General features: G+C 39.7%; 1 protein-coding gene across 7 annotated transcripts; it reads left to right on the forward strand.

Annotated features, from left to right (window-relative positions):
• Nucleotides 1-255: 255 nt before the first annotated feature.
• Nucleotides 256-27,538, forward strand: amph (amphiphysin). Of its 7 annotated transcripts, none has more exons than XM_037085166.1 (22): nt 256-412; nt 3,654-3,734; nt 5,196-5,250; nt 5,542-5,636; nt 7,705-7,800; nt 7,884-7,991; nt 8,104-8,189; nt 12,307-12,382; nt 12,831-12,913; nt 15,246-15,384; nt 17,686-17,805; nt 17,893-17,976; nt 18,449-18,475; nt 19,221-19,244; nt 19,770-20,132; nt 21,984-22,013; nt 22,319-22,360; nt 22,701-22,940; nt 24,179-24,226; nt 25,798-25,986; nt 26,132-26,233; nt 26,356-27,538. In XM_037085166.1, exons 1-22 carry the CDS (start codon nt 344-346, stop codon nt 26,458-26,460), a joined length of 2,262 nt encoding a protein of 753 aa, XP_036941061.1. In that variant the 5' UTR covers nt 256-343; the 3' UTR covers nt 26,461-27,538. The 7 variants fall into 7 exon arrangements, with proteins under 7 accessions (XP_036941061.1, XP_036941063.1, XP_036941062.1 ...); XM_037085168.1 differs by having other exon boundaries at nt 17,695-17,805; XM_037085167.1 differs by having other exon boundaries at nt 344-412; nt 19,773-20,132.

Here is a 27,538-nt window from a genome sequence, read left to right on the forward strand (position 1 = left end):
ATCTGCTCCATCTGCACACACACACACACACACACACACACACACACACACACACACACACACCAATTCAGATCAACTGCAGAGACATTAATACATATGATGACGTCATTAGTGTTATGTATCATGTTATTTACATCAAACTGTGTACTCAGAAGCATCTTAAACGGGATCATTACCGTAGAATCCAATGAGATGACGGAGCGTTGTTCAACCCCGCCTCCTACACACACACACACACACACACACACACACACACACACACACACACCTCCCCCTCCCCCTCCTGTCAGCTCGTCTCGCGTTGATAATCCGCCTCTCTCTCTCTTTCTGTCTCGCGGACATCATGGCGGAAATCAAAACGGGAATTTTCGCTAAAAACGTTCAGAAACGACTGAACCGTGCGCAAGAGAAGGTAAGTGCTGCTGATGGTGGTGGTGGTGGTGGTGCAGGTGGGATGGAGGGATGGAGGACAGATTGCAGAGGACTGGGAGCTGGTTGAAGGCTGCAGGCCTGTCTCAGATTATTCAAGTCTTCTCTGGTGTTTCCTTTTATTGACATTATTATTTAGATTCTAATTATCAGCTGGAGGGAAAGCGACGTCATGATGTTTCCAAAATATGCACATAAAATGATAATATCATCAGAATCTAACCGAGAGCGTTTTGATTGGCTGAAGCGGATTAACGTCCATTGTAACGCCTTTCGATTACGTCACGTGCGGTGAAATATGTCACGCGTAAATTTCACGTTTTGAAGAAATGATATGAGGAGGTGTTTTCCGTCTCCAAGGTCGGGAGAAGGGGGGGGGGGGCGGGGATGCCCTGTCTGTGGCGTGATGACGACACTTCTGACGCCAGATCAGCCACCTGCACGACTGCCTTTACATATATATATAATAATGTGTTTGCTATACATGTATCTAAGTATAAAAATACATGTAGACAGAATACTAACTGTGTAGCAACACATACAGACTGTATTGTGTCTATAAGTATTTTTATGTTTATATGCTTAAACTATATACTATTTTGTAGAATGGAATAGAATAGACGTTTATTGTCATTGTTTCAGAAACAATGAAACAGTTGGCAGCTTTTGATTTGACAAAATAAGCATCAATATAAACAAATATTAAAAAAAGATTATTTCTTCATTCTTTATTCTTCAAGTCTATTACATGTTTTAAAACAATTAATGAAAACAATGTAAGTGAACAGTATAATAGAATTCAAAGAAAAAAAGTATTTTCCCCCTCTTTAAAATCTAGTAGTCTATTACTGTATAAAGTAATAAAGTAATCCATTACTGTGTATATAAACAGTGAGGACTGTGCAGTGCATGATGGTAAATATTACTTGGTTAGTGACCATTGGTTGTGCACTACTTTTCGCAATGCATTGTGGGATACTTTGAGTCACTAAAGAGGGTATAATATTTCCCACTAGACATTTGGATAGCACTACAAAATGGTGTAGTCACTATGTATCGCACTATTTGTTTTGTATTCCAAAAATGAACTAGTTCATAGTTAGGGCCTGAGCAGGTCTCAACCTGCCCGAGCAGGTCCTATGTCACACCTGATGGCGTGGTCCATTCTGATGCTTCACCATAAAACCATCAACTCATTATAACTTCCACATACAATCTGCCATCCATCATTGCTCAAATATGTAGAGGGCCTTGCCCTGAGTACATCTATGCGGCAGCATGCCCAGACACGTGTGGACTGCCTGGGCCCATTCTTTGCTGCTTGCAGCTTTAATTCTCTTTTTTTTCCCCAATATGTTGCTGCAAGCTATTGTTTTTCAAAATTATTGTCACAGACCATATAGAACCACAGAGAGCAATTATTTTATCAGTTTTAACACTGAAGCTGCAGCTCTCTGACAGTATACTGCAAAACCAGGTTGTCCTGCTGCGGCTGGGAGATGAAGACAGCGGAGCCGTTACTGTACGCCGTTAATGTGATGGTGGTAGAGGATCTGTTTTGGCTCACTTTTACCATGTCTTTTCATTTTTTATTCACTTGCACATACCTTGAGTTCAATGTGCCATTTCAGGTTTGCTGTTGACGTTCAGAGTTGCTTCTTGAAACCTGGCAGGTGAAGTTTACACAAAAAGGTCAGATTTATAAAATAGTTTTAAGTAATCATACGAAGATGCTGTATTAATGGTGGAGGCAGAGTCTGAGGTAGTGCAGCTGCCTTCATTTGTTTTTGTCCCCATGCTTCGCATGTTGATGACGCATGTGGCGGTGTGATTCTGTGGTGGCTGGTGTTGGTGATTTTCCGCTACATATTAAGGCCTGTTGAGGGTGTTTTTTGCCGGGTTTTCACCTGGAAGGCTCGATGGAAGTCTGGCACTCTCTTGAACGAAGTTAAACTGTGAGAGAGCTGTGTTCACAAACACCAATGAAAGTGTTCACAATAACGTTCATCAGGCAGAAATATAGTACGTTCAGTTCACGTTCACCCAGAATTTGAAAGAGTTCATGAATGATCATTCGCTGAACACAACACTGTATCCCTCTGACAGCTGGGTGTAACCCAATCCCAGTGTGCGTTAAGATATGACGGTGTCTGCCATGCAACAAAACATGACCTGAGAGGAAAGTGTCGTGAGACACATTTGCTGTTGAAAATGTCATTTTTGTTGAGGGACAGTGATCAAAAATATTGAGCAACGATGGGCTAAACTTTCTTGCCTCACATCGAGTCAGTCGTCATGTTTAAGGAATAGTCTGGCTTAATTAGACTGAATTAGACCAGTCTAAGGTCAAAACTATTCTTAAACTAAGTTTATGCAACTTACCTGTTTATGATTGAATGATGGGAATTGATTTTGGTTTCTGAGATGTCACCTGGTTCTGATTGGTTGCTGATGGGTGTTTGTAACACTTGCGACAGGAAACTGAATCATTTCATGTGTACATTTTTCTGCAGAAACGAGGTCACATAACGTCAGTGTTGGTGTCCTGTCTGCAACTCAGTTTACCTGTGATCACCTGGTCCAAAGAGATTGGACTTCATGTCACAGTTTGTCATTCAGGCAAAGTTCAAAGAGGAGTTTAATTTTCTTCTTACTTGTTTCCAGTTTTGTTCAGTTCACCTGCATCAGTCCTTTAATGTTTATGGGTGCACTTAAATTATGGCCGACTTGCTCCTTATATGGGCAGTCAGCCAACCAATGAGATCTAGTAAGCTAACATTTGAAAACAGAGGAGTATTTGTTCTGTGCTGACAGCTGTCACACTGTGCACTAATAAAGCTCCTTCGTGCTGTGTTCAGGGACACATTTAGCAGAAATGTGAGACAGCTGATTAAACATTAAACATGAAGCAGAGTCACTGTGAGCTCAGCTGCTCAGTTTTAATTCATGTTTTAAACATTTTTACAAATCACCTGTCTCTGAAATCAACTAGACTTTAGATCTTCATATAAAGAAACAAACAGCATGTCAGTGGATGTTTACTTCCTGCAACCAAGGAGCTGCTGTCAGGCCTCACCCACACATTTGGATAGATAGATAAGATAAAGTAATCTGTGTTTTCAGATAATGAGGTACAAAATAAGCAGAATAACTGTGAAATGTGACTAAACTGTTCTTAAAAAGTGTTAAACAATTTGGATCTGTATCATTTCATACATTCTCAGGTGTTGCAGAAACTGGGCAAAGCAGATGAGACCAAAGATGAACAGTTTGAACAAGTTGTCATCAACTTCAGGAGACAGGAGGTAAGAGAGTCTAAGAGTTTCACTTCTTAGAAACAAACACTGTGACAGGAAGAATAAAGAGAAAAAATATAAAAGCTCTAATGGAACCAGAAGAAGTTTATAATGTTATAAAGAATGTGTGAAAGTGTGTTTTAATGTTGGTTGGTTCATGGAGTTCTTTGAAACTTTTATATTTCTCCTACTTATCATGTATGTTTTCCATACAGAATGTAATGTATTGGACTGTTAAAAAAAACTACAACATAGCTCATAACAAATCATCAATTTGGATCAAGAGTCGTTTCTGCAGTATCACTATCACTTAAAACACAAGCAGAAGAAACATGTTGGGGTTAGAGAATTTTAGGGGAAACATGGTCAAAGTGGATTATTCAGTGAGAATTGGAGGTGATGATATTCAGTAGCATGCTAACTCATTTTTACTGTTGCCTGTCAACACTGTTAGCTGTTCTGGGAGTCATCTATCATTGGTTGTTGTGGTCTGGCTTGGATGGGACAGATATATTTATCTAGAGTGTACTTTGTAAATATCAAACATGTATGATATAGGGGTCTGAGGTTAGGGCTCAGACTTCTTCTCATTTCAGCTGATCATAAACTAATGAAAACATATTTTTGAATATCATTTTTCTGCCATGACGTGTAATGAGTTCATTGTATGTTAGCATACCCTTTAAATGTATACAAAATATAATGTGTTGTATAATTTCTTTTCAGGTTAGGGTTAGGAAGAGCCACAGCAATAATAACAGCTATTTTAATTGAATATATGAATTGTGAATATGAATCATACTACCAGCTTTAAATTGTTTATCTCTTATTTCTTTCTAATGCTACTGTATATGAAGGGTGGGTCTTCAATTAATTGAAAAGTTACAGTGATCATTCAAATATATTTTCAAATATTTTAATTGAATTATTTGCTTTTTCAATAAATTATAATTTAATGGAAATTAAATTCATTGTAACTTTAAACCTGAATCTCTAACTCATTGATAGCATGTATTAAAAAATATATAAAAGTCAAAAAGTAGTAGTTCAGTGGACATTTCAGTCGGGAAGAGCTTTTATTTTTAGCACCATATAGTTCAACTCGCTACCATTTTCATTTATAAAGTATTTGATTTTAGACCAAAGAGTTGTCTATACCTGTCAGACAGACACCACAAAAACATCCAGCCCTCATACAGCTGCTGTGACACCTGAATGTATCCTCTGAGGTTCTCATCTATCTCATCTTTAAGTCACCTGCTTCTGTTCATGTCTGCTCAGGAAATATTTATTTAGATGGAAGCAACATCAGAGCCACGATGGCTGGTCAGCTTCACTTGACTTTTTTAGGTCATGACTGCAGCCTCACCAGTTGGAGAAAAACACACTTGTTCTGAATGGGAAACAGGAAGCCATCATGTTTCACTAAAGTAAAGGGATTTTGTGTGTGTGTGTCTGTGTGTGTGTCAGTCTGAAGGTTCTAGGTTGCAGAGAGAGATGAAGGCCTACATGTCTGCCATTAAAGGTGAGACAAATCCTCCATACATTTAAACATACATCACATTTATGCAAAATATATATCCTAAACATATATATGTATATATATCATACATCATGTATAAAACACTATTAGACCAATGCTTTTTAATCAAGATGTAGTTGAGCCACATTGGGTTCTTCTTCCTGCTGGTACAAAATTATTCAGGTAAAAAGGGTTTTTTTTTGCTGGTTTCTGTTAAACATATGACTGAAGTTTTAAGACTTTGATCAGCTGACTGTTTCTTGTACATCACTGACTGTATTTTGGTACCCGCAGGGATGCAACAGGCTTCCATCAACTTGACACAGTCTCTACATGAAGTCTATGAGCCAGACTGGCACGGAAAAGATGATGTCATGATCATCGGGAAGGTCAGAATCATGGAAACACCCATATGACAGGGTGACACATGAACAAACCGCACAAACATAACAGAATGAACATGACTCCTATGCACACCATACTGAACGCACCATACAAACATGACAGAACGACACCTGTATGCACCGCACCAACATGATGGAAAGACACCTTATTACACCGTACAAACATGACGGAATGACTCTGGAACGCATCATATAAACATGATGGAACGACTCCTGAGCACACTGTACAAACATGAAGGAATGCCTTATGAGCGCATCGTACAAAAAATGACGGAACCATTCCTGAAGGCACATTGCAGAACAACACCTAAATGCATCACAGGTGTGCAGGTCTTCACAGCACTGCTCTGTTTAGACACGAGTCATGTTTTGTCAATATTTAGCTTTGTTTGCCAATGTGTAGCTATGTATTCCAACATCTAGGCATGTCTGCTAATGTATAGCTATGATAATTGTTTTTAAACAGTTGATAAATAACCTGCTAAGAAAGTTGTATTTGAATCTTGTGACATCACAATCATACAAAATGAAGAGAAAGATTTTTCAACTGAATTTGTAATTTTTTAAAATTAAATAACTTATTAAAAATGTCTTGAATAAATATTACCCTCCATAAATCTCTGCCACCTGTTTTTGTAGGGATTTTATGTCCTCATGATATGGCAGCTGTTGTTGCTGGGGCAACAGCTCCAGGTGTGGTCTTCCAGGTGTCAGTCTAATTATTATTCTTAGAATCCACCTGCATCAGTCACAACTGACGTGCAGCACCTTGCCTTGAACAAGGAATCAGATCAAGAGTGGAGCTCAGTTGTGGTAAGGCCTTTACCCAAAGAAACTATATGCCATCTTGTAGGCGCGGGATAAGGTTTTGGGTCAGTCTGGGTATGGGTCAGGCAGGTATTGTATTAGTCAAGGGTTAGGGTTAGGTAAGGCTGGACACACTGGATGCATGTGCAGCACTGCTGTGTGGCGTTACTTCTCGCTTCTCATTTTTGGCATCCATGTGAACAGGTTAGAGCAGCAGTACTGAATACATGAGTCATGCCTCTCCTGCACATGTCCAGTGGGGCTGTTGTATTGCTTGATCTAGAGATTTGAAGTCTTGGGTTAACCCTTGCACAGTTTGTGGCTAAATTAGGCCTGAACATTTACTGCAGACAGTCATCCACGTTATACCAGCATTTCATTACACATTTAATATCTGTATGTGTAGAGTACAGGGGTGAGCAGATCAATCCAAATATCGATAGGATCGATACCAAGGTGAGTATGGGTATTGGATCGATATTAGTGCAATGAGATTGATATTTTTGTTGTAGCCTCTCTTCTATAAGTTGCTGAACTTATAGAAGAGATTTAATTATGTTAAATATCATTGTCTTGTTTGACTAAAATCTTTATCCAGTGTTTTAGTATTATCATAATCATAATTAACGGCAAAAGTACAAAATCATTCAATGATCAGGAATTGTCAAGTAAAAAGTATCGGTATCGGCAGTGCTGACCCTGTAATTACTTGGTATCAGATTGATACCAACATTAGCAATATCGCCAACCCCTAGTATAATATGTCACAGACATGAAGAGAATACACACAACAGTTTGTGGCAGTGTCTTTCTTTCCCTTTCACTTTTCTTTCACTTTCTCTCCCACTCTTTCTATTTCCTGCTGTCTCACTCTATTGATGGGGATAAAGGGAAATCACATCATATTTATTGATAATTTTTTATGGCAAACTCCCTATTAACAGTCAGATGTTGCACTGCAGCAGCAATGCAGCTGCTATGCACTACGCAGGCATCCACTGTGTCCAGCCTGTTAGGGTCAGCCAGGGTTATTATTGGCCAGCATTGGGGTCAGTCGGGTATGGGGTCATGCAGGGTTGGGATCAAGTGGGTATGGGGTCATGTAGGGTTGGAGTGAGGCAGGGTTTGTGTCTGGCATGGACCTGTAAGCATGCTGACGGCTGTTATTGTAAATTGTTATTAGTACTTATAAACAGTTTTCATGTGTCCCTGAGTTGTTGTGATGTAGATATGTGTTATCTTACAGGACTGTGATGCATTGTGGGAAGACTTCCATAACAAGCTGGTGGACTCCACACTTCTGAACCTGGACGAGTACCTGCAACAGTTTCCCGACCTCAAAGTAACAGCTTGTTTTCCAATGAGAGAACATTTAATGATGTTGATGGTTCATCATTTGAAGGCTAAAACTCTATGATGTTTCAGACACGTGTGTCCAAAAGAAGTCGGAAACTCATTGACTATGACAGTGCTCGTCATCACGTTGAAACACTGCAGATGTCAGGAATGAAGAATGACCGCAAGATGATGAAGGTGAGTCAACCATCTGTGATTGAACATGATTGATTTTAGAAGGGTCCAGGTGTAATATGTCATGATGTTGTATGAAGTAGATTTTGTTAAACTGAATTGTATTTGTTTGCAGGCAGAAGACGAGTTAAAAAAGGCTCAGAGAGTTTTTGATGAGCTGAATGTTGGTCTGCAGAATGAATTGCCAACTCTCTGGGATGGGTGAGTCACCTTACATACACACCTGTCCGACAGCATCACGAGGCCTTCAGAGTCAGTCCAACCCTAACCAACCAACCAACCAACCAACCAATCAATCAATCAATCCTTATTTGTAAAGTGCCAATTCATAACAAAAGTCATCTCATGTTACTTTTACAAATTTGGCAAGTCTAGACTGTACTCCTTGATTGAATTATTTACAACATTTACAACATTTCACAGACCCAACATTTCACCTATGAGCAACAATTAGTGACATTAGAGAGAAAAAACTGCCTTTTAACAGGCAGAAACCCCCCAGGGGTGACTCAGTGGTGAGTGGCCATCTGCCTCGACTGGTGGGCTTGAGGGAGGGAGAGACAGAGAGGGAGGGGGGTGAAGGAGGGGAGGGGGAGTACAGCACACACAGCAGTATTAAGAGCTTTGTTAATCTTGATATGAATACTAATAGTAATAAAAGTATAACTATAACCTTACTATAAGTTTTATCAAAAAGGGCCTACTCAAACACAGAAAGTGTGCCTGCCTCCTGAACCGACTCTGGAGAATAGTTCCACAGGAGAGAAGCTTGAGTAACCCTGCATCCTGACAGTGCAGGATTCAAGTGGGATAGCAGGGTATTAGTAGGTCTAGAAAGTTTTTTGTTTGTTGTTTGAAAAATTTGTACACAAGTCTGAAATATGTATGAAAGTATGAAATTTACGAAGTTATACAACTATTTACATTTAAATGCAGGCAGTGCCCCAGGCTCCGCTTCTTCCTTGGCTCCTTCCTGCTCATATAAGAGCTACACTGCCCGCTATACATTCAGCAGTTGCCTCATTGTTTTGACACATAAAACAAACACAACTATACCACACACTACACTACACAGTACACAACACACTAACTATAAACTATAACCATAAACTATAAACATGCTAAATGTCACAAATCTCTCAAATGTCATAACTCACTATCGCTAAAGCTATCTCTGTTTTTTTCTCTGCCATCACTCCCACAACTTTCTCCTCTTCCTCAGCAACCAAATGCTGTGCATTGCAGCTCTGTCTGCTTGCAGCCACCAAACATGGCGACAAAGCATGGCGTAAATTATTTATCATACATCTGGTTTTATGTAGCTGAGCAACACAACTTAAAAACCGGTGTTTAATTTGAAGTCTGCACTTTTGGCACAAGTTGAAACGGAGACTCAGTCTTGCTGCTGCGTCACATCTTAATCTGTCACATGATTTGAGGGTTAGGTGAAGTGGAAAAGTACTCAGAGTCTCGCCCTACGTTGACCAACGACAACATAGAGAGGTAAGGCACTGGCTGTCGACTCCAGAGGGTTAAGGGCTTTGTATGTGAAGAGGAAGATTTTTAATTCGTCAGAGTTGCTAATGGGAGAAATTTCTCTGCATGTTTTCAGACAGGATGTTCCTGATTTTTAGATATTCTGTAGGTGGAACAAGGCAGCCCTTGAAATGTGTTTTATGTGTAAGGTAATGGACAAATCCTGATAGATAAGATAACTCCCAGAGTCCTTACGGTGGTGCTTGAGAAAATTTCAGACCATGCAGGTTTTTGTGTCCTTACATGTCTATACATGGCTGAAGAGAAGAGTTGGAACTTTGCTGAGTGACCTTTAATTTCTCTCATCAATGGTGGTACCAGCTGGCCAGCTGATGTAGTTGAGCGAAGTGCTTGCACTGGACCAGTATTTGGAGGTAAATGGATGCAGTTCTGTTGACGGTCTTGAAGGCCAGTACCATCATCTCGAATCGTATGCAGGTTGCAACAGGAAGCCGGTGGAGGTCACGGAGGAGGGGGTTCACATGGGAGAATTTGGGCAGATTGAAAACAAAGCTCACTGCAGATTTCTGGATATTCTGCACCAGTTTAGTCTCAGAGGCTGGGAGTCCAGCCAAAAGCGAGTTACAGTAGTCAAGGTGAGAGATGACCAGTGGTTAGACTAGGAGTTACGTTGTGTCCTTTGTGAGGAATGACTGGATAATAAGGATGTTGTAGAGGGCAAATCTGCAGGATCGGGCCACAGTAATGGGACAGTGATGTTTTGGGTGCAGGATACTCCGTCGTCCAGGATTTCACCCAGGTTCCTTGTCGTTGATGAAGGCGATACCGTGATGTCCTCGACAGTGACTGACATGTCCATGCGAGGGCAGTCTTTCCCCGGGATGAAGAGGAGTTCAGGTTTACTAAGGTTGAGTTTGAGGTGACGAGCAGCTGTCCAAGCACAAATATCTGCAGACATTCAGTGTGAGTCACAATGTGGGTGCTGGAGGAGGATGAGGGGAAAGAGAGGAACAGTTGGGTGTTGTCGGCATAACAGTGGTCAGAGAATCTATGTGATGTGACTGCAGAGCCGAGTGATCAAGGTATAGTAAAAACAGATCCGGTCCTGATACTGAGCCTTGAGGGACACCAGTTTCCAGAAAGAAGGGTTTAGACAAGGAGCCATTCCATGTGACCTGAAAGGTGCGATTTGTCAGGTATGACGTGAACCAGGTTACAGCAGAGTCAGCGATGTTTAGCCAGAGTGGAGAGGAGGATTTGGTGGTTGACTGTCAAACGCATAAGATAAGTTGAGGAGAACTGGACTGACGACTGGGACGAGGTTCTGGAGGCACCGAGTAACTCAATCACTGTGAGGTGGCCCGTCTCAGTTGAGTGAGCGGTCCTGAAGCCTGATTAATCTGGGTCAAGGAGGTCATTTTCTGAAAGATAGGATGACAGTTGGTTTTAGACTGTATGTTCCAGGGTTTTAGGGAGGAATGAAAGAAGACATACAGGTCTGTAGTTTCGGATGTCAGCTGAGTTTTGGGTGGGTTTCTTTAGGAGTGGCTTTGCTGTGGCTGTATTGAAAGGAGCTGGAATAAGGTCTGAGGTGAGGGAGGAGTTGATCAGAGTGGGGAGGAATGGCAGGCTGCCATGAGAGATGTTTTGGAGACTAGAGGAGGGAACCTGGTCAAGGGAAGACGGTTAGACGTCACTAGTGTGTGAACATCCTCAGAGGAGAGAGGACTGAAGCAGGTGAGGCCATCGGAGGTGAGGGTAGGAGGAGGTGCTTTCTGGATGGACATAGTAGTAAACAAGGAGCTGATGTCTTTTACTTTCTTGGTAAAGTAAGTTGCAAAGTTAACAGCAGTGAGGGAGGAAAGGGAGGGGTACGAGGGGTGATGAGAGAAGAGGATAAGGAGAATAGTTTCCTGGGGTTGGAGGCCAAGGAGTCGATCTTTGTAATCCTTGCTGAAAATTCTAGGAGCACAACATACATGTTTTGATAATAAACAAGTAACAGAATAACAACAAAAACAACAACAATAATAACAATGATAATAATAACAACAATAATAATAATAATGTAATAACAATATCCTGTTAAAGAAAAAAGCACACAGTTAAATTGCTAGAGAAAATAATTTTCCTTGACTTTTTAAAGCGAGGCTGCAACTAACTCGGTATAAAAACCATCACACTATACCAAAAAGCTCAAGCTGTGTTTAAATTATGTAAAAACATCAGTGTTTCCCCTTTCTAAAATATGCAGGATTTGCCGAGAATCCCACTCAGGGTTGAATGTTGTTCATCCATTATGATCATCATCATCTGGTCATGGGTCACCCCTTGCCATGTCCAGGCTTTATCCCATACTCTTCATCCCCTCTGGATTGGGATCTGATAGAGTAATAAACATGTTGCCTAGGAACAATAACTCCATATGTATTGACAAAGTGGATCAGATGATTGTACTGGAAACGAAGGAAACTAAACAAAATTACCGGAGGCATATTTGCAAGTCCATTGGTGCTCCCAGTTTTTAAATGTAGTTTTATAGTCTCCAAAAAGGTGAATTTGCAATTTTCTAGTGCAACAAATTGCTGTGGATGTGAATTTGGACAATTTGTCTAATTCCTTCTTCCCACTTGACGTTAGTTGCTCATGGTGGTTTTTGAGCTGACTAATTTTTGAGGAGTACTTTTGTCTGTAAATTATGTGGAGACCCCAAATGTTTAAGAAGCAGTTTGATTTATTAAGCATGTTTTCATGATTGTGAGAATAAGCCTGACACAGAATCACCAATAATAACCAAATTTTCTCTCTTTCTGCTTTGCAGCCGGGTCGGCTTCTATATCAGCACCTTTAAGAGTGTGACAAATCTGGAGGCCAAATTTCACCGTGAAATCTCTCTGGTGAGGAGACAACGGCAAATGATAAACTATCCTAACCCCAACACATTTTAAATGACATTATCAAAGGAACAAAGACTTTTCCATGTTTGTAATTGGTCAGATGCTGTAAATTCCTCCCCTTAATGTGAATAGAGCGCTGAAGCCACGCCCCTTCTGGTTCCTCTCATGGACCTTCTCTGATAAAAGCTTTGGCTGGTAGTGAACAAAGAGACAAATTATTTATTGCCCCTGTGTGATTTATGTCATGAATATGTTGTAGGTAAAGTAAAATCTCATGTAGTTTTGTATTAAAGGGCTCAGTGAACTACATCGTCTCACTCAACACGTCACTAACACAAACATGGCTCAGAGAAGGTTGTAAAAAAGATTGACATCACACTAAATAGGAAAGGATAGGACATGTGTCAAGTATGAAGCTGAACTGAGTCATTGTTATCGGACTGTGCAGGTTTGTCGGCAGCTGTATGAAGTGATGACCCAACTGGCTGAGCAGCACTCTGACAAAATGTTCACCATCCAAGGAGCACCAAGGTCAGTTTTCACAGCGTTTTCACTTGAACATTTTCTGCTGTACCTATTGTGTTGATGAGGATTCTCATTGTTATTAACATGGGATGATGCAACCCAGTACGGTAGTAAGAAAGATGAATGTCACAAATATCCTGGACAAGAAGATCGCAATTCCTGATCGTCCCGATCAGGGAAAGTTGTACCTTGCTATAGTAGGGTTGGTGGGTATAAATAATAATTGGGTAACTTTTACAGTGTAGCCAATAGGTAAAATAAGCTGAGTAATGGCCCAAAGGTTGCCAGTTCCAATCCCAGACCTGATGGCGCTAAAACCAGGGTTAATGACACCTGTCGACTTGAGGGCTGTCAGAGTCCAGATCAGATGTAACTGTTGTTGCCCTGTTGTTGCCCTGCAACAGGCTGCACTGTCACCAGATGATGTCGGACCTTTGAGTGCTACGGCGTCCCATATGTCTCCTACGCCATAGACAGCTTGTACACTTGCACAGTGTCATTGTGTCCGAAGGCCTCTCCAGTTCGTGGTTTTTACATAGGTTAAATACAGAAGATTAATTTATTAATTATTTAATTAGTGTTCAAAACAGGGAAACTGGAAGTTAGTGTTATCCTATGATTTTAGTCAGTGGAGGGCAGATTTATTTAAAATAGGTTGATATATTTTTATTTTTGATCTAAAATGTCCCAAATCCTAAAATTGTAGATTTTTATTGAACTTTTTTAATTGGAACTCAGTTTCTTAAATAGAAAGGAACACCTGATCAAGTGAGATTTCTCACCAAACCAAGTATTTACATAACTAGAAGGTTGGCTTTGAATAAACTGTAGAAAAGTCTCCATAATTCAGGCCAAGGGACTGCTCCACTGAGGGAACTGTACTTACACCTGTTCACCTGTACACCTCTGACTTCAAGTACAACTCAGAGTGATGCCATATGCATAAGTTCTCTGATGACACTGGGATTGAAAGCAACATGAATCCACAGTGCCTGCAGTACACTGGACAATGCCTGGAGGCAAATTAAACAAAACCAAACATTTTTTAGCAGATTGCCTCCTGTATATAATGCACACAGCGTATAGTCCTTTCCGTATTGTATCTTTAGTACACATGTTTAATGTCTGTACCTGTACTTATTGTATGTCTGTCTACCTGCTACTATCACAAGTGAATTTCCCTGATGTGGGATGAATTAAAGTCTATTCTATTCTATTCTATTCTATTCTATTCTATTCTATTCTATTCTATTCTCTTATATTCTACTTAAAGCCGGCAGGGCAACGTTTGTAGTAACAGCTGATTAAGATCACTGTTTGCAATAACCATCTCCCTCATTCTGTCGCTCTCCTTGACTGTCGTTTCACCTCCCTGTCGACTTGTCTCTTCTGTGTTTGCTACAATGGGGGAAATGGAAATGGAATTAGGGCAGAAAAATCCCTAACCCTAAACAAAACCCAACCGAAACAGCAGCAGGCTAAGATACCAAACTAAGTGCCATGTTCTGCTGTTCCATCTGATTCATGGCCTCCAATCCATTTCAGGACTGTGGGGATAGTGCTGCAGACTCGCACCTTCACACACATCTTAAATTAGGGTGAGGGATATTCTCATTTAATCACTTCCCAGCACAATGTCCTCTGACCTGTGTGATTTACAGTTATCATGTGTCAAAATATTCAGACACTAAAAAGCATAAAACACATGCCAGCTCAGCTCATGTTTCATGTACAAAACTTGCAACTTAAAGTAAGCTTCAGGTGTCACCATGTGACATGACTCTCCCCCTAACCCTAACCTAACCTTCTTGTAAAATCAGATTTAAAATACCTCCTAAATAGACAAACAAGTGATTTTTGAGAAACTTCTCTGGGAAATCAAAGAAAGAGAGAGGATAGGTGACATTAAATATTACATAACATTTATTTGATAGTGACAAAGGTGGTTCCAGAGCCTATCAAATAGGTGCTTGTCCGAATCTGGGAGTGTGTAACGTGTCAGCTACAGATTCAGAGTCTCACCATTTTTTTGCTATTGGATTATTGAATATTATTGAATTGGCTATCTTTTCCCTTCTTAAAGGGTGGTGCCCCAAGATGATCTAATGTAAACTAGATCTTATCATCGATAATAATTAAAATGTATCCCTGATAATTATGAAATATTATTGATTGCCAAATTGAATGCTGCATGAGTACTACATAATGGTGTCTCGTGTGATGCAGTGCACAACATATGAAGTCCACTTAGTGTTACAGTTGAAGCACCTTTGATAAAGCTGTTGTATTATGTGACCTTTGTTAAGCATTTTAAAGATTTTCTTGTCTCTTCTCTCAGTGATTCAGGACCACTGCGACTCGCCAGAACCCCGTCACCACCAGAAGATGAGAGTCCACCTGAGAGTCCAGATGTGAGCTCCAATCATATGCTCCGCCCCGTCTCACCTGGACCACCACGGCCCAAATCCCCTACACAGGTACTTCAATTCCTAATCATTCCAGGCAAGGACACTGGAGCTTGAACAAGTAATCATAGTGATCAATAGATAGTACTTGTGATTATATATATACACATACATATATATATATATATATATATATATATATATATATATATGTGTATATGTGTGTGTGTATATATATATATATATATATATATATATATATATATATATCTATATATATATATTATAGTGATCAGTAAACAGTATTATTTATTCATAGACCATAGTGATCAGTAGGTAGTATTATTGATCATATATAGACCATAGTAAATATGAATTGTTTCTATACATTTGATTATGTCTTTGTTCAGTTAACTGTTAGAACTTCACAGTAACTCTCTGTGACTGTTTTTTTGCTGCGCACTTTTGTCTGTTAATTGGTGAGTGAACATGTATCAGTTTCCATCATTTGTCTGTGTCAGTGTCTGTGTTAGTCAATATACAACACCAGTGTTGTTATATACCGATAGAAGTAGAACACCACTTTGACTCTGCAGACTTCTGTGGTTATCAAATTTGACTTTGATTGTTAGGCTTTCATTCATGTGTACATGTATGGTGTAAGTGTATGTGATGTTTTAGTTTGTGTGTACATAGTATGTGTCGTGTTTCTAGAACACTAGTTCCCAGTCTTTTGTGTATTAGCAGGTCATGAGCTAACTGTGGGAGGTCACATTTTGCAGAAACTCCTGTGGATTTACACTGTAAAAATAATGAAATGACATTAAAAGTGACTCTGTCATCCACCTTTAGAAAATAGAATCAGTAAAATATTTCATTAGAACCAAGCACTTCTTGTAGTTGTGTGTTTTGGAGATTCCAGAGCTCCAGTGATTGAAACAAACTCTGCTTCCTGGAAGCATTTGGCATCACTGACCTGTAACATGTCTCTGTCCTTTTTTGTGTCTATGTGCTCATGATAACTCACCATGTCACATTCATTTGTTGGTACGGATTGTCTGTAGTGCCTGTATGTGATTAATTGGTTGCTGTAAACGGGACGAGACTTTCGTAGTGGATTTCTGGGGTTTTATTGAAATAAGTCACTGTCATGTCTTGTCATGTTAGTAAATAACTAAAATGCAATAATAGCCAAAAAAAGAGAAAACAAATTGTTCATTGAATTTAGCTTTTAGAAGTTGAAAGAATGCAGTCTCTGGATGAAGTCTCCAGAATTTAATTGATTAATTTGTTGATTTCTTGAGTCAAGACCAGAAGTATTGATTGAATGTAACAACTGAAAGCTACTAGTTTTATTAGTTAAAAGCATTGTGGGTAACCAGCATGTTTCCAGAGAAACCTTATTGACCAGCTTATCTGTGGATGTTACTGAAATGATGGAAGAAACATGTTAGTGGCTATGTGTGCTCACCACCGCCCACAGCTGTCGTTTGTTGTTTAGATGTGGTCACAGGAGGCAGATGTGTCTGCCTGTCTGGCTTTCTTTCTGTGGTCTGCATATCCCCGGAAGTGTTCACCAGATCTTCTTCAGACCTCATGCTCAGTTTTCTTCTGTAAACTCTGAGAAACACACATCTCCACAGATTTAAATCAAAGACAGATGCATGTCAAGTAGTTTTTTTGTTGTTGTTGTTTTTTAAATTTTCTGTAAAGCAGAAGCGATAAATAGAGAAGCCTCGTCATTCAACATCATATGCTTTTGCATCACCGATAAATTGTATTATATGACTTTTAATATGAGGGAATGAGTTGGGAGACTGGGAAATATCCCGTTTTTACTTGCAGTTTGACAGTTGCTGTAAAACAATAACCAGTTTTCTTGGAAATAAAACCACAAGCTCTTTGGTGAATTCACTGAATGTGGTGGAATTAACTATTTAATTGATCTCAGTAACATGTTTTTTTCTTTTTCTAAAGCAAGGATTGCAGTAGATTAGGTCACAGCTCATGAATGAAGCAGTCATTGCTGCTGATAAATGCTACATTACAAGACTGAGACATTGTCAAATCCAATGGAAATAAAGTGGTTGTTGTGAATAGTTTTCCGACTTTTCCAACACAGTTTGGTTGCAGCTCTTCAAACCAACTACTCTGTCCTTACAGTGGTAACCAGAGAGGTGCTACTAGTTTGAAATTATAATAGTTGATTATAAGAATTTTCTGTGGGCTCAAAATTGTTTGTGTATCATCCACATGTGGCTCCCTCCAACCTCCTTGATTTAGAACAGGAAGCAGTAAAAATAACTAGACAAAGTAAAGATGCATTAAATGTATTGTGTTGATTTGATAACTAATCATCATCTCATGTGGCAGCTTAAAAAGGGACCACCGGTGCCTCCACCACCCAAGGTCACACCTACCAAGGAGGTGGCAGAGGAGCAGATTATCGACCTGTTTGGAGGAGAATTTTTACCTGCACCTTCACCATCTCAGGTCTGTGGAGTCATCATATATCTACCGTACTAACTAATGTGCATTTGAGTGTGTTGCATTTACCTTTTGTTTTGTTTTCATCCACAGCCCAATGAACGACCTGGAGAATCTCTTCTTGACTTGGACTTTGATGCTTTTCAGGCAGATGAAAGTGTTTCACCGATACCACAGGTTCTCTCACATTTAACCCACAGCAGTGTAACCTTGGACACCTAAACCTGTTTGAATTTTACACCACAATCATGGCCTCACATGTGCATTAAAATCCTGGTGTTACTGAGATGAATGAAAAACAGTTTGAAAAACACATTTTATCACATCAGCTGTTGTACAGTTGCTGATGTAGATCACAGTATATTTTATTTGACAGATGGAGTGTAGACAGGAGCTGTTCATCTTAGTTTTCTAAGATTGTTATGAGACTGATGAGACTTTTATATTTATTGTCTTTGTGTTGTAGCACAATACAAAAGTAAGTCAAATGTAATTGTCATTATGTATCAATATTTTTGTCAATTGTAGTGTCTGGTTACAGTCAAAAGGCATTTGTTCATTGTCAATGTGCCCATGTTAATCCTATCATATTAATCTTTATCTGTACAAAATGTAATTACATGAACAATGTGTGCTCTGGCCCTTTCAGACTGCCGTTCCCTGGGATATGTGGTCGGTGAGTTAAGTCCTCTGTTTATTTTAATGTTTTGTAACGGTCAGTTGAGTCAGATTAAATGGAATATAATATTGACCATATTGATTTCATTAGTTTAATCAGCAGAAATGTTGTACAGGCTTTGAACCAAGTTTTTCTAGTCGGCCAACTGTGTAATTAATCTCCCTGTAAGACTTTCCCACGAGCTAACATTGTGAAAGATGTGCACCACTAGATGCTACTGAATCCTACGCACTGGTCCTTTAAGGATATCATGTCACACTGTGAATTCATTAACAACGTTTAACAGGCCAAACACTAACTTGAGTAACTCACTCAATAAACCCTGGCTTTATAGTACTGTAGACTAGATGCTGATATGTCATGTTTATCACTGAAGCGGTGGTTGTAACCATGAGTCTCTGTAGTCACCTGTTTGTCACTGGAATCAGACTGTCCAGAGTTTCTCTACAGGCGCACTGCCGTCGTTGCTGTGTTGCCTTTTAAATCAAGAGGTTGGGAAACTGTTGTCCCATTTTGCTTAAAAAAAAACATAGAATTTGTTCTATCAGCACATTATGCGGATAATCAAAGAATGTATGAAAAGCAAATAATACATGTATTGTGGAGACACTTATTTGGTGGGGAGAGGAAGAATTAAAAGGTGAAGTTGTTCCAGTAACTGTAAAAAAAGGACACTTTCTGTGGTTGTCTCTGTAGATATGAACATTGAAAAGAAAATCACTTTCTGTTTTTTGCTTTTAAGGCAAATGCCCAAACCGCTCAGCCGGTAAGTCCCATCTCATTTGTTTGTCATCATCACGAACACTTGATCAATCACTGATAAAGGGATGTCAATGACACCGCATAGTCACTATGTACGTTAACATATTCACTTAAATTTGCATGATCACTCTATACATTAATGTCATCACATGTTAGTGTATTGATGTAACAAAGTGCATTGGAAACCGATTAGTGACTCATGACATAAAAGATGCACTATGACTTTAATGTCAGATGATAAATAATTTACCCAGAATCCACAGGGAATCTTAAGATCATGTTCAATTTAGTGAGCTTTATTGGCATGAAAATACTTACAGTGCCAAAATAAACCCCAACAATAACCACATTAGTATAATAACTATAACTTAACATATAACAGTTGAAATAATAATAATGACCTATTAGATCAGTATGTGTTTTTGCCAAATTACCCTTCATTCTTTGTCTTGAATGTGCACTCCCTCCAGTCCGACTGTGGCTTTACAGCAGCAGGGTCAAATGTTAACCCATTCCCTGCTCTCCCAAGCAGGCTGCAGATGCCAGCTTTGTTGCAGACTGGTCCGCTGACTTTGGTTCAATGCCAGCAAATGGAGATGCTCTCCCAGGAGCCGATGCCCCTGCTGCCTCAGGAGCCGAGGCCTCTGCTGCCTCAGGAGCCAACGCCCCTGCTGCCTCAGGAGCTGACGCCCCTGCTGCCTCAGGAGCCGACGCCCCTGCTGCCTCAGGAGCCGACGCCCCTGCTGCCTCAGGAGCCGACGCCCCTGCTGTAGGGCCAGAGGGGGTACAGGGTGGGGCTCAGGGCTGGCACCAGGCCGACAGCTCACAGTTGGGTGGAGACGCAACTACACCTCCTCACGATAGTGAGGCAGCCACTGCAGCTGGAGATGAGGTTAGCAGCTGGGACTTTCAAACTAACTCCAATCTTCCTCTTTCTGCCATCAGAGATGATGAAGATAAGACAGAACAGGTCTCAGATTCAGGGCAGGAACATCGCAGGAAGTCCACCCCAGGTCTTATATTCACCAATGAGTATGGTGAAGAGATTGAGGACAGCACAGAGGATAGAGGAGACAAGTGGTCAAAGTCTCCAGATGGGTCTGGGTCTGAATATGAGACAGCTGAGGAGTGGGGTGATGGAGGTCAGGGGGGAGGCTGGGCAAGTGCAGATGATGAACTTTTATATGAAAATCATCCTCCAGTGAACACCTCAGATGGGTGGGGAGGTGGAGATGATGGTGTAGAACGAGTTCTACGAGAGTGTGATGAAGCAGACAGACAGTGTCCAGCTGAAAATGAGCTGTTCTGCAAACAAAGTCATCTCATTTCAGTTGACAGAATTCATTCAGAATCTGCAAAGAAAGATGTCATAAGAGTCTGTGAATCTGAAATGCAGGGAGGAGGTGCGTTTGATTCAGATCCTTTTGCTGAAACGCAGGGAGGGGGTGCGTTTGATTCAGATCCTTTTGCTGAAACGCAGGGAGGAGGTGCGTTTGATTCAGATCCTTTTACTGAAAGACATGGAGGAGGTGCGTTTGATTCAGATCCTTTTGCTGAAACACATGGAGGAGGTGCGTTTGATTCAGATCCTTTTGCTGAAACAAATGGAGGAGGTGCGTTTGATTCAGATCCTTTTCCTGAAACACAGGGGCAAGGTGCATTTCATTCAGTTCTCTCAGCTGAAACACAGAGGGGAGGTGGGTTTGATTCAGTTCTCTCAGCTGAAACACATGGAGGAGGTTCGATTGATTCAGATTACTTTGCTGAAACGCAGGGAGGAGGTGCGTTTGATGTAGATCCTTTTGCTGAAATGCAGAGAGGAGGTGTGTTTGATTCAGATCCTTTTGCTGAAATGCCAGGAGGAGGTGCGTTTGATTCGGATCCTTTTGCTGAAACACAGGGAGGAGGGGCGTTTGATTCAGCTGTCTCAGCTGAAAGACAGGGAGGAGGTGTGTTTGTTTCAGTTGTCTCAGCTGAAAGACAGGGAGAAGGTGTGTTTGATACAGATTCTTTAGCTGAAAAACAGGAAGGAGGTGGGTTTGATTCAGATCCTTTTGCTGAAACACAGGAAGCACAGTTTGGAAACAAGGGGGATGGTTTTGAATTTGATTCATTTGCTGAGACCTCAGGAGATAGTGGGGCTGTGGCCACTGGAGATGGAAGAAGTGGGTGGGATACAGACACTTTTACCAACAGTTTCCCAGCAGACTTTTCCATGACTGAGGGTCTTTCCTCCAACATCACAACCTGGCAGGAAGTTAGTGACAACAGTGGCTTCAGCTCTTCTATCATTCAAAAGTCTGCATCTGCCTCAGCAGCAGGAGGAATTAAAGATGTAAATCTTCCCAGAATGCACAAAGAACCAGAAAATTCAGACATGTCCGAAGATGAAGCTGCAAACCGGAGATTTGGAAAGTTGTACCAAGAGCTAGATACAGAAAAAGAAGAGGTACTTGACTTCCTCCCCTCTTCAGTGTGGTAGATTTTAGTATAGAGTAGACTAGAAATAAACGAAAACCCCTTCCTGCCTTCTACCCTCCCACAGATTGAGAAACATTGTGAAAGTATGTCCCCTAAAATCTGGATCCCAGCCTGAGCTCCTCCCACCTCTCCTATTGCTTGCTTTATCTGCTTGCTCATGCCATAATTTTATTTTGACATCAAAACAATCTCTACAGCTCATGTAAGTGTCTTATCAGAAGGCTTTTTAACAGTGATTCTTTGTCTTTGCAATTTGATTCAGGCGACTGATGCATTTAATGGATTTTCACAGGTAATTAGCTGAACTTAACTTACATTTGCAGCCATTGTCCAGATGAAATTTCCGCTTTTCAAAAATACAGATTATTTAGATGTAATTCAGTCCACAGGAACTAAAGATTTACTCAAATCAAAAATCAAAATGTTTTGTATTGTTTACTGCAGCCTTCTAGTTGTCTTGTACCATAATATTCTCTAAATGTTTTTCTTGTTTTTTTTTTTTTTTTTTTTTTACTGTGAATGGTAAATATTCATGTATTTCTGGGTCCTGACTGATGGTTTTGATTCTTCCTTATTTTTAACACCTGCACTGTGAAGGATGCCACTCCCCCATCATTTTTTGCTGATTTTGATAAGATGGTAAGTACAGTACATTATATGCAATATTTTGTTGAAGGTGACATGTATGCTATTCATAATGCTGTGTTCACTCCTGTGTTTGTTGACAGTGGTATTCAAACATTTAAGTGAACTTTATTTATTCTTGTTGTTTGGTCAACAGTATTTTTTCCATAACGTTGTAGATATTTCATTTAAAGTTTTGCTTTGCCTTAGTTCAACAGTAACTATTAAATACTTTGAGAGTTGTATGAATAAATGGTGGGTAATTGCTTCGAATTATATCCTTTGTGTTATATGTGATGGCAAAGTGGCAAATGTGAACAGTTTTAGGGTTGACTACCATCTTTCTTTGCAAAAGAACGAAGTTAAGGCCGAATCTGCTGAGGCTCCTAAAGCCTCAGAGACAGAAACTGTTGAGGAACAAGAGAAGCCTCCAGCTCCCCCTGTTGGTGAGGTTGCATCTCCACCTGCTGGAGGAGATGCAGAGAAACATCCGGCTTCCCCTGAGGGAGGAGAGGTGGAGCAACCTGAAGCTTCTCCTGCTTGCGAAGAAGATGCAGCAGAATCTTCTGGCAGCACGAAGGAGGAGCAGTCTGCTGTGAGTGGACATCAGCATAACTCTGTAACAACAATGTAGCTATTATAACCACCATCATGATTTTCATCATCGTTGTCATCATCGTTGTCATCATTTTCATCATCGTTGTCATCATCGTCGTCATCATTTTCATCATCGTTGTCATCATCAGCACCATCATCATCATCATCATCATCAACATCACTGTTATTGCCATTATCATCATAATATGTAAATCATCGACATTAACTTAATTGACTCCATTGTTGGAATGATTGTCATATTGGTGGAGGAGTTGTGAGGTGAAATGTGAAGGATTTCAAATTTTTAAGCCATAATTAGATTTTGTCTTCAAAGATGACAGTTGGATGTCTGAGATATGACAAAGGAAAGCTTGGTATATGTACCTCTTTTGTGTTTTATTTGTTGGCCTTTTGTTTTATTTGTCAAAGAAACAATTTTTTTACTTAATCAGTATTTTTGTCAATAGTGATTAGAGAATAGAAAATGAAAATGCTGCTGGTAATGTATTGGAAGGGGTTAGGGTTAAACAAAGTACTTATGAATCTATATTTTGCCTTGTTTTTGTTGTGTTGATTAAACCAGAATTTGTTAGCCAATTGCAATTGACATTGTGAATACTCTTTTGACCAGTTCATTCCATGAGAAAAGTCTTAATTAAGAATACTAAATAAAATTGGAACTTTTTTTTTTTTTTTTTTTTAAAATACATTTTCAGTAATTAATTCTGATTATGAGTGTAAGTGATTTAAAGTTGCAGTCAGATTACAGATGTAATACTATTCTTTAGATAAAGGGATCAATGAGAATCAGGTTTCACAGGTAAATTGATGCAAAGCAACATGCTCTGAGTTATTTAATCCCAACTGTTGCGACCTGCATGAGTCTTACATGACTAATGTTGTTATGATTTGTGGTTTGTTACTTTGAATGTGATTGTGATATTTATATAACAGTATAGTTATCCTGTAAGTATCGCATATGTTTGTTTAATGTTGTTAATCATTTGTTAATCTTAAGATAATGACACTATTCTTGATTTCAAACTCCTGCAACACCCGACTCGTGTCAAATGTTAAGATTGACTGTTTATTTCTCATCCAAATTCATCTTTGTTCATAAGACACCAAGTTTACATTGATGTTTTATCTATTATAATCATAAAGACGACTGTAAAGTAAAAGCTACTGTGTACAGGTATATTCCTGTTTAATTAATTAATTTCTTTCTACACACAGATTTCTCCTGCTGAGGAAACCGCATCTCCAGTGGAAGCAGCTCCATCGGTAACTATCATGTCACCAATTATCAATAATCTATAGGTGATAATCGCTGAGGCAAAAGTCTCAGTAAGAATCTAACAAGATAATGTAGCTAATGGTACGGCATTAATTTTGGTGTGGATTTGTTAAAATGTCTTTGCATTACATGAACATTAAAACAGTTACATGAAGGAAACACATCTGAACACTTAAATATCATTTTAAGAAACATCATAAGAAAGAAACAACATTAGGTCATGTCACACATAGCAATGACAACAGATCATGCATGGTACATATGAAGCAGTTTTTGGTCTTTGAAACTCACAAAAACATGTGACATTTAATACACTTTAATACACTCCACAGGACTTCCAAGCTATTGAGAAAATAAATAATTTCTGCATATTAATATTAATATAAAATAGAGAAAACACTAAATTACAATAAAAACAGCTGTGTAATTTCTCCTGTTTACTAATACAGTCTGCTGCTGGTTTCGAGGCACTGGGTTACATGACATGGAAGATATTGAAAAAACTGCAGTTATTTTGTATGAATGTATTTATGCAAAGTAATGTCATGATTGTCCCTAAATCAGTCTCAGTGCTTCAGCGCGAGGCTCTGGGAGGTGAGCTAACCATTCTCCTGCTGCTGACACTGGCCGAACCTCAGTAAAGTCGCGGCTGGACCCAAGTGAATATCGGGCGAATATACAACCTGAAACTAACTTCATCCCGGTGTGATAAGTCAAATGTTGCAGTCTTTGAATAGGATGACGAGGATTTCAGTCACTCAACTTAAACGGTGACTTGTAGAAATTATCCAAATTGCAGTAATGACAATAGTACTTGATGTCAAGATAAGTTAGGGTTAGGGTCAGCGCTTTGTCTGTGTGCAACTTAAATTTGCCATTTGTCTGTGATATTCAACCTACAAAAATAATGTCTTTCGTGGCAGCAGTGGCACTGACAATCAAGCAGTAGAATGAATATAGGGGAAACACTGACTCATCAGATGACCTTCCACAACGATTGCAGGCTCTTGGGTGGAGCTCTGCTTTGAATGAAGTTCCCACACCCCTGACACCCCCACAACTATGGTATCACTATAAAGCCCAGGATGTTCACTAGACAGTACAGTATGTCTCAGAGAGATTGCATGAAATACAGGTCTCAGAGTTTCACCCCCAGAGAATTAATTCCCATGTCTAAGGAGGCTATGCATTTAAATCAGCATTATCACTGTGTAATTTTAATGTACGTACAAACTGCCCTAAATACTTACCTCTTGCAGTTGAGCTCAGTCCAGACTGAAGAGAGACCGGAAATTACACAGTACAGCCACTAATCATTAGAGAGCGCCATAACAGAACAAATAAATGCATCACTCCCAATGCCAAGAACAGTGAATGTGCTAACAGAAGAACAAATTAGGTATTGTGGTGAAAGTAGCACACGTTACATGAAAACACAGACAATAGTCTTTTAGTTTTTGTTTCTGATATGCCTTGTCTTCTGTCTGTTACAATTTTTTTTGAGAGAAAATGAAACATTATTATTCTGAGAGCCAACTGCCATGTGCCCACTCTACAGGAAAAGATGCCAATCCCCTCGGTGGTGATTGAGCCTGCCTCCAGTAACGAAGGGGATGATGACCGTGACGCTGACATAATTTCTCCTACCACCATCAGTGACAATGATGTGATAGCTGAGAACCAGAGCATGAAACACATCAGTCCGTCTGGTGGTGTGTCGGGACTCCCTGATGACTTTCTTTACAAGGTGGGAGTTATTGCAGCTATTCGCTATGAACCTTTAAAGCAGCAAGAGAAAGAGTTACACACTGTCTCCATGCATTTTTGTAAGAAGTTGTCAACATTGTGATTCTCTTGCCAGAAAAAATGTGTTTGTGTTTTTCTTCCTGCAGGTGGAGACGATGCATGACTTTGAAGCTGCGAATTCAGATGAACTAGAACTGAAGAGAGGTGATGTGGTTTTGGTGGTTCCCACAGCTTCAGTAGAGGATCAGGTGAGAACAGCTGTTGATATTAAAAATTTTTTATATATGAGTTGTTAGTGTCAGTAATTACACAAGTCATTAAAATTTTATAATTTTAGTCGAGGCAGGTATTTATGTCTTGTTTCTTGCAGGATGCCGGCTGGCTCACAGGGGTGAAAGAAAGTGACTGGTTAGCATGTGGGGTTGGTGCTCATAAAGGACTCTTCCCAGAAAACTTTACCCAACGTCTGGAGTAAGAAGCCTCTTCAGCTGGTGGAAAAATGAGTAGAAGCTTCAGACATCAGTGTCCAAGCTGTGCAGTCAACATGTAGCCACCCACTGAAAAACACCTTATAACCTGCTGCAGTCTTCCTGCAGGACAACAAAAGGCTTTCTCTGGTAGTTTAAACTCAACTGAAACTGAAAGTGTTGGTAATAAAATAGTAGTATTCCCAGCATAACTGAAAATTAATAAGCATGATGTGATAGTGTGGTATACCCTCTTCAGGAATTGTTTTGTTGTCTCTGAAAGAAAAAATAATTATAATTTATTGGGAATGTTGCAATCTCTACATGTCTACTCCTACAAAAAGATGAAAAAACGTCGTAGAAGTGAAAAAAACAAAAAACAAAAAAACTATACCTTCCTTGCAACACATTTGTTGTACAGATTTTGTTGCTATGCTGTGGAATATACCAGAATTTGTAGTGCTGTGATCTTTTTAAATGTGCTCTGTGTCACATGAAACTCTTGGGTTTGTTTATTTTATTCAGACACATCATTACGGTTATCCTAGATTCACTGTTTGTGTATTTCTGTAAAATCATGGTTGAGTATGTGTGTGTGTGTGAGGTGATAATTGCTTTTGCAGATGGTGACGATGATTTTACTGATGATGTGTGTTGTGTGTTTGCCAAACGAATACTGATATGTAGTAAGTAAGCGCTGGTAATTAAACCAGTGTACATCCAGCATGAAAAAGTATTCCCCACATGAAAAAAATAAAGAAATGCCCACTCTGAAATATCATTGTATAGCTGTATGTCATATGTTTTATGAAAATTATATTTGCAAGAAACATAGCTGATCAGGAGATATTCCAGTATATCCAGCAAGTTATTCACCAGAGTACATCACAGGGGAAGTTATTGGCAGATGTAATATGCAATCTATGTTGTCTGTACATTCCAGGTCTCTATATTTCAGCAGTTTTGTGGAGCGACACATACGATGTCACTGTCTTTGATAGTGAAGTCAAACAGTTAATGTAGACTTTTGTGATGTACATACCATAAAGATTATGTCAAGAACAATAAAGAAGGATTCATAAATTG

Source organism: Acanthopagrus latus, chromosome 21 (genome assembly GCF_904848185.1).
Source record: "Acanthopagrus latus isolate v.2019 chromosome 21, fAcaLat1.1, whole genome shotgun sequence".
Classification (NCBI taxonomy): domain Eukaryota; kingdom Metazoa; phylum Chordata; class Actinopteri; order Spariformes; family Sparidae; genus Acanthopagrus; species Acanthopagrus latus.

Excerpts from the sequence above, each read along its gene's own strand:
- amph (XM_037085166.1), top strand. The coding sequence starts at position 344 with ATGGCGGAAATCAAAACGGGAATTTTCGCTAAAAACGTTCAGAAACGA. Across the intron at positions 7,992-8,103 it reads ATGACCGCAAGATGATGAAG|GCAGAAGACGAGTTAAAAAA; the intron begins GTGAGTCAACCA and ends ATTTGTTTGCAG. Across the intron at positions 8,190-12,306 it reads TTGCCAACTCTCTGGGATGG|CCGGGTCGGCTTCTATATCA; the intron begins GTGAGTCACCTT and ends TCTGCTTTGCAG.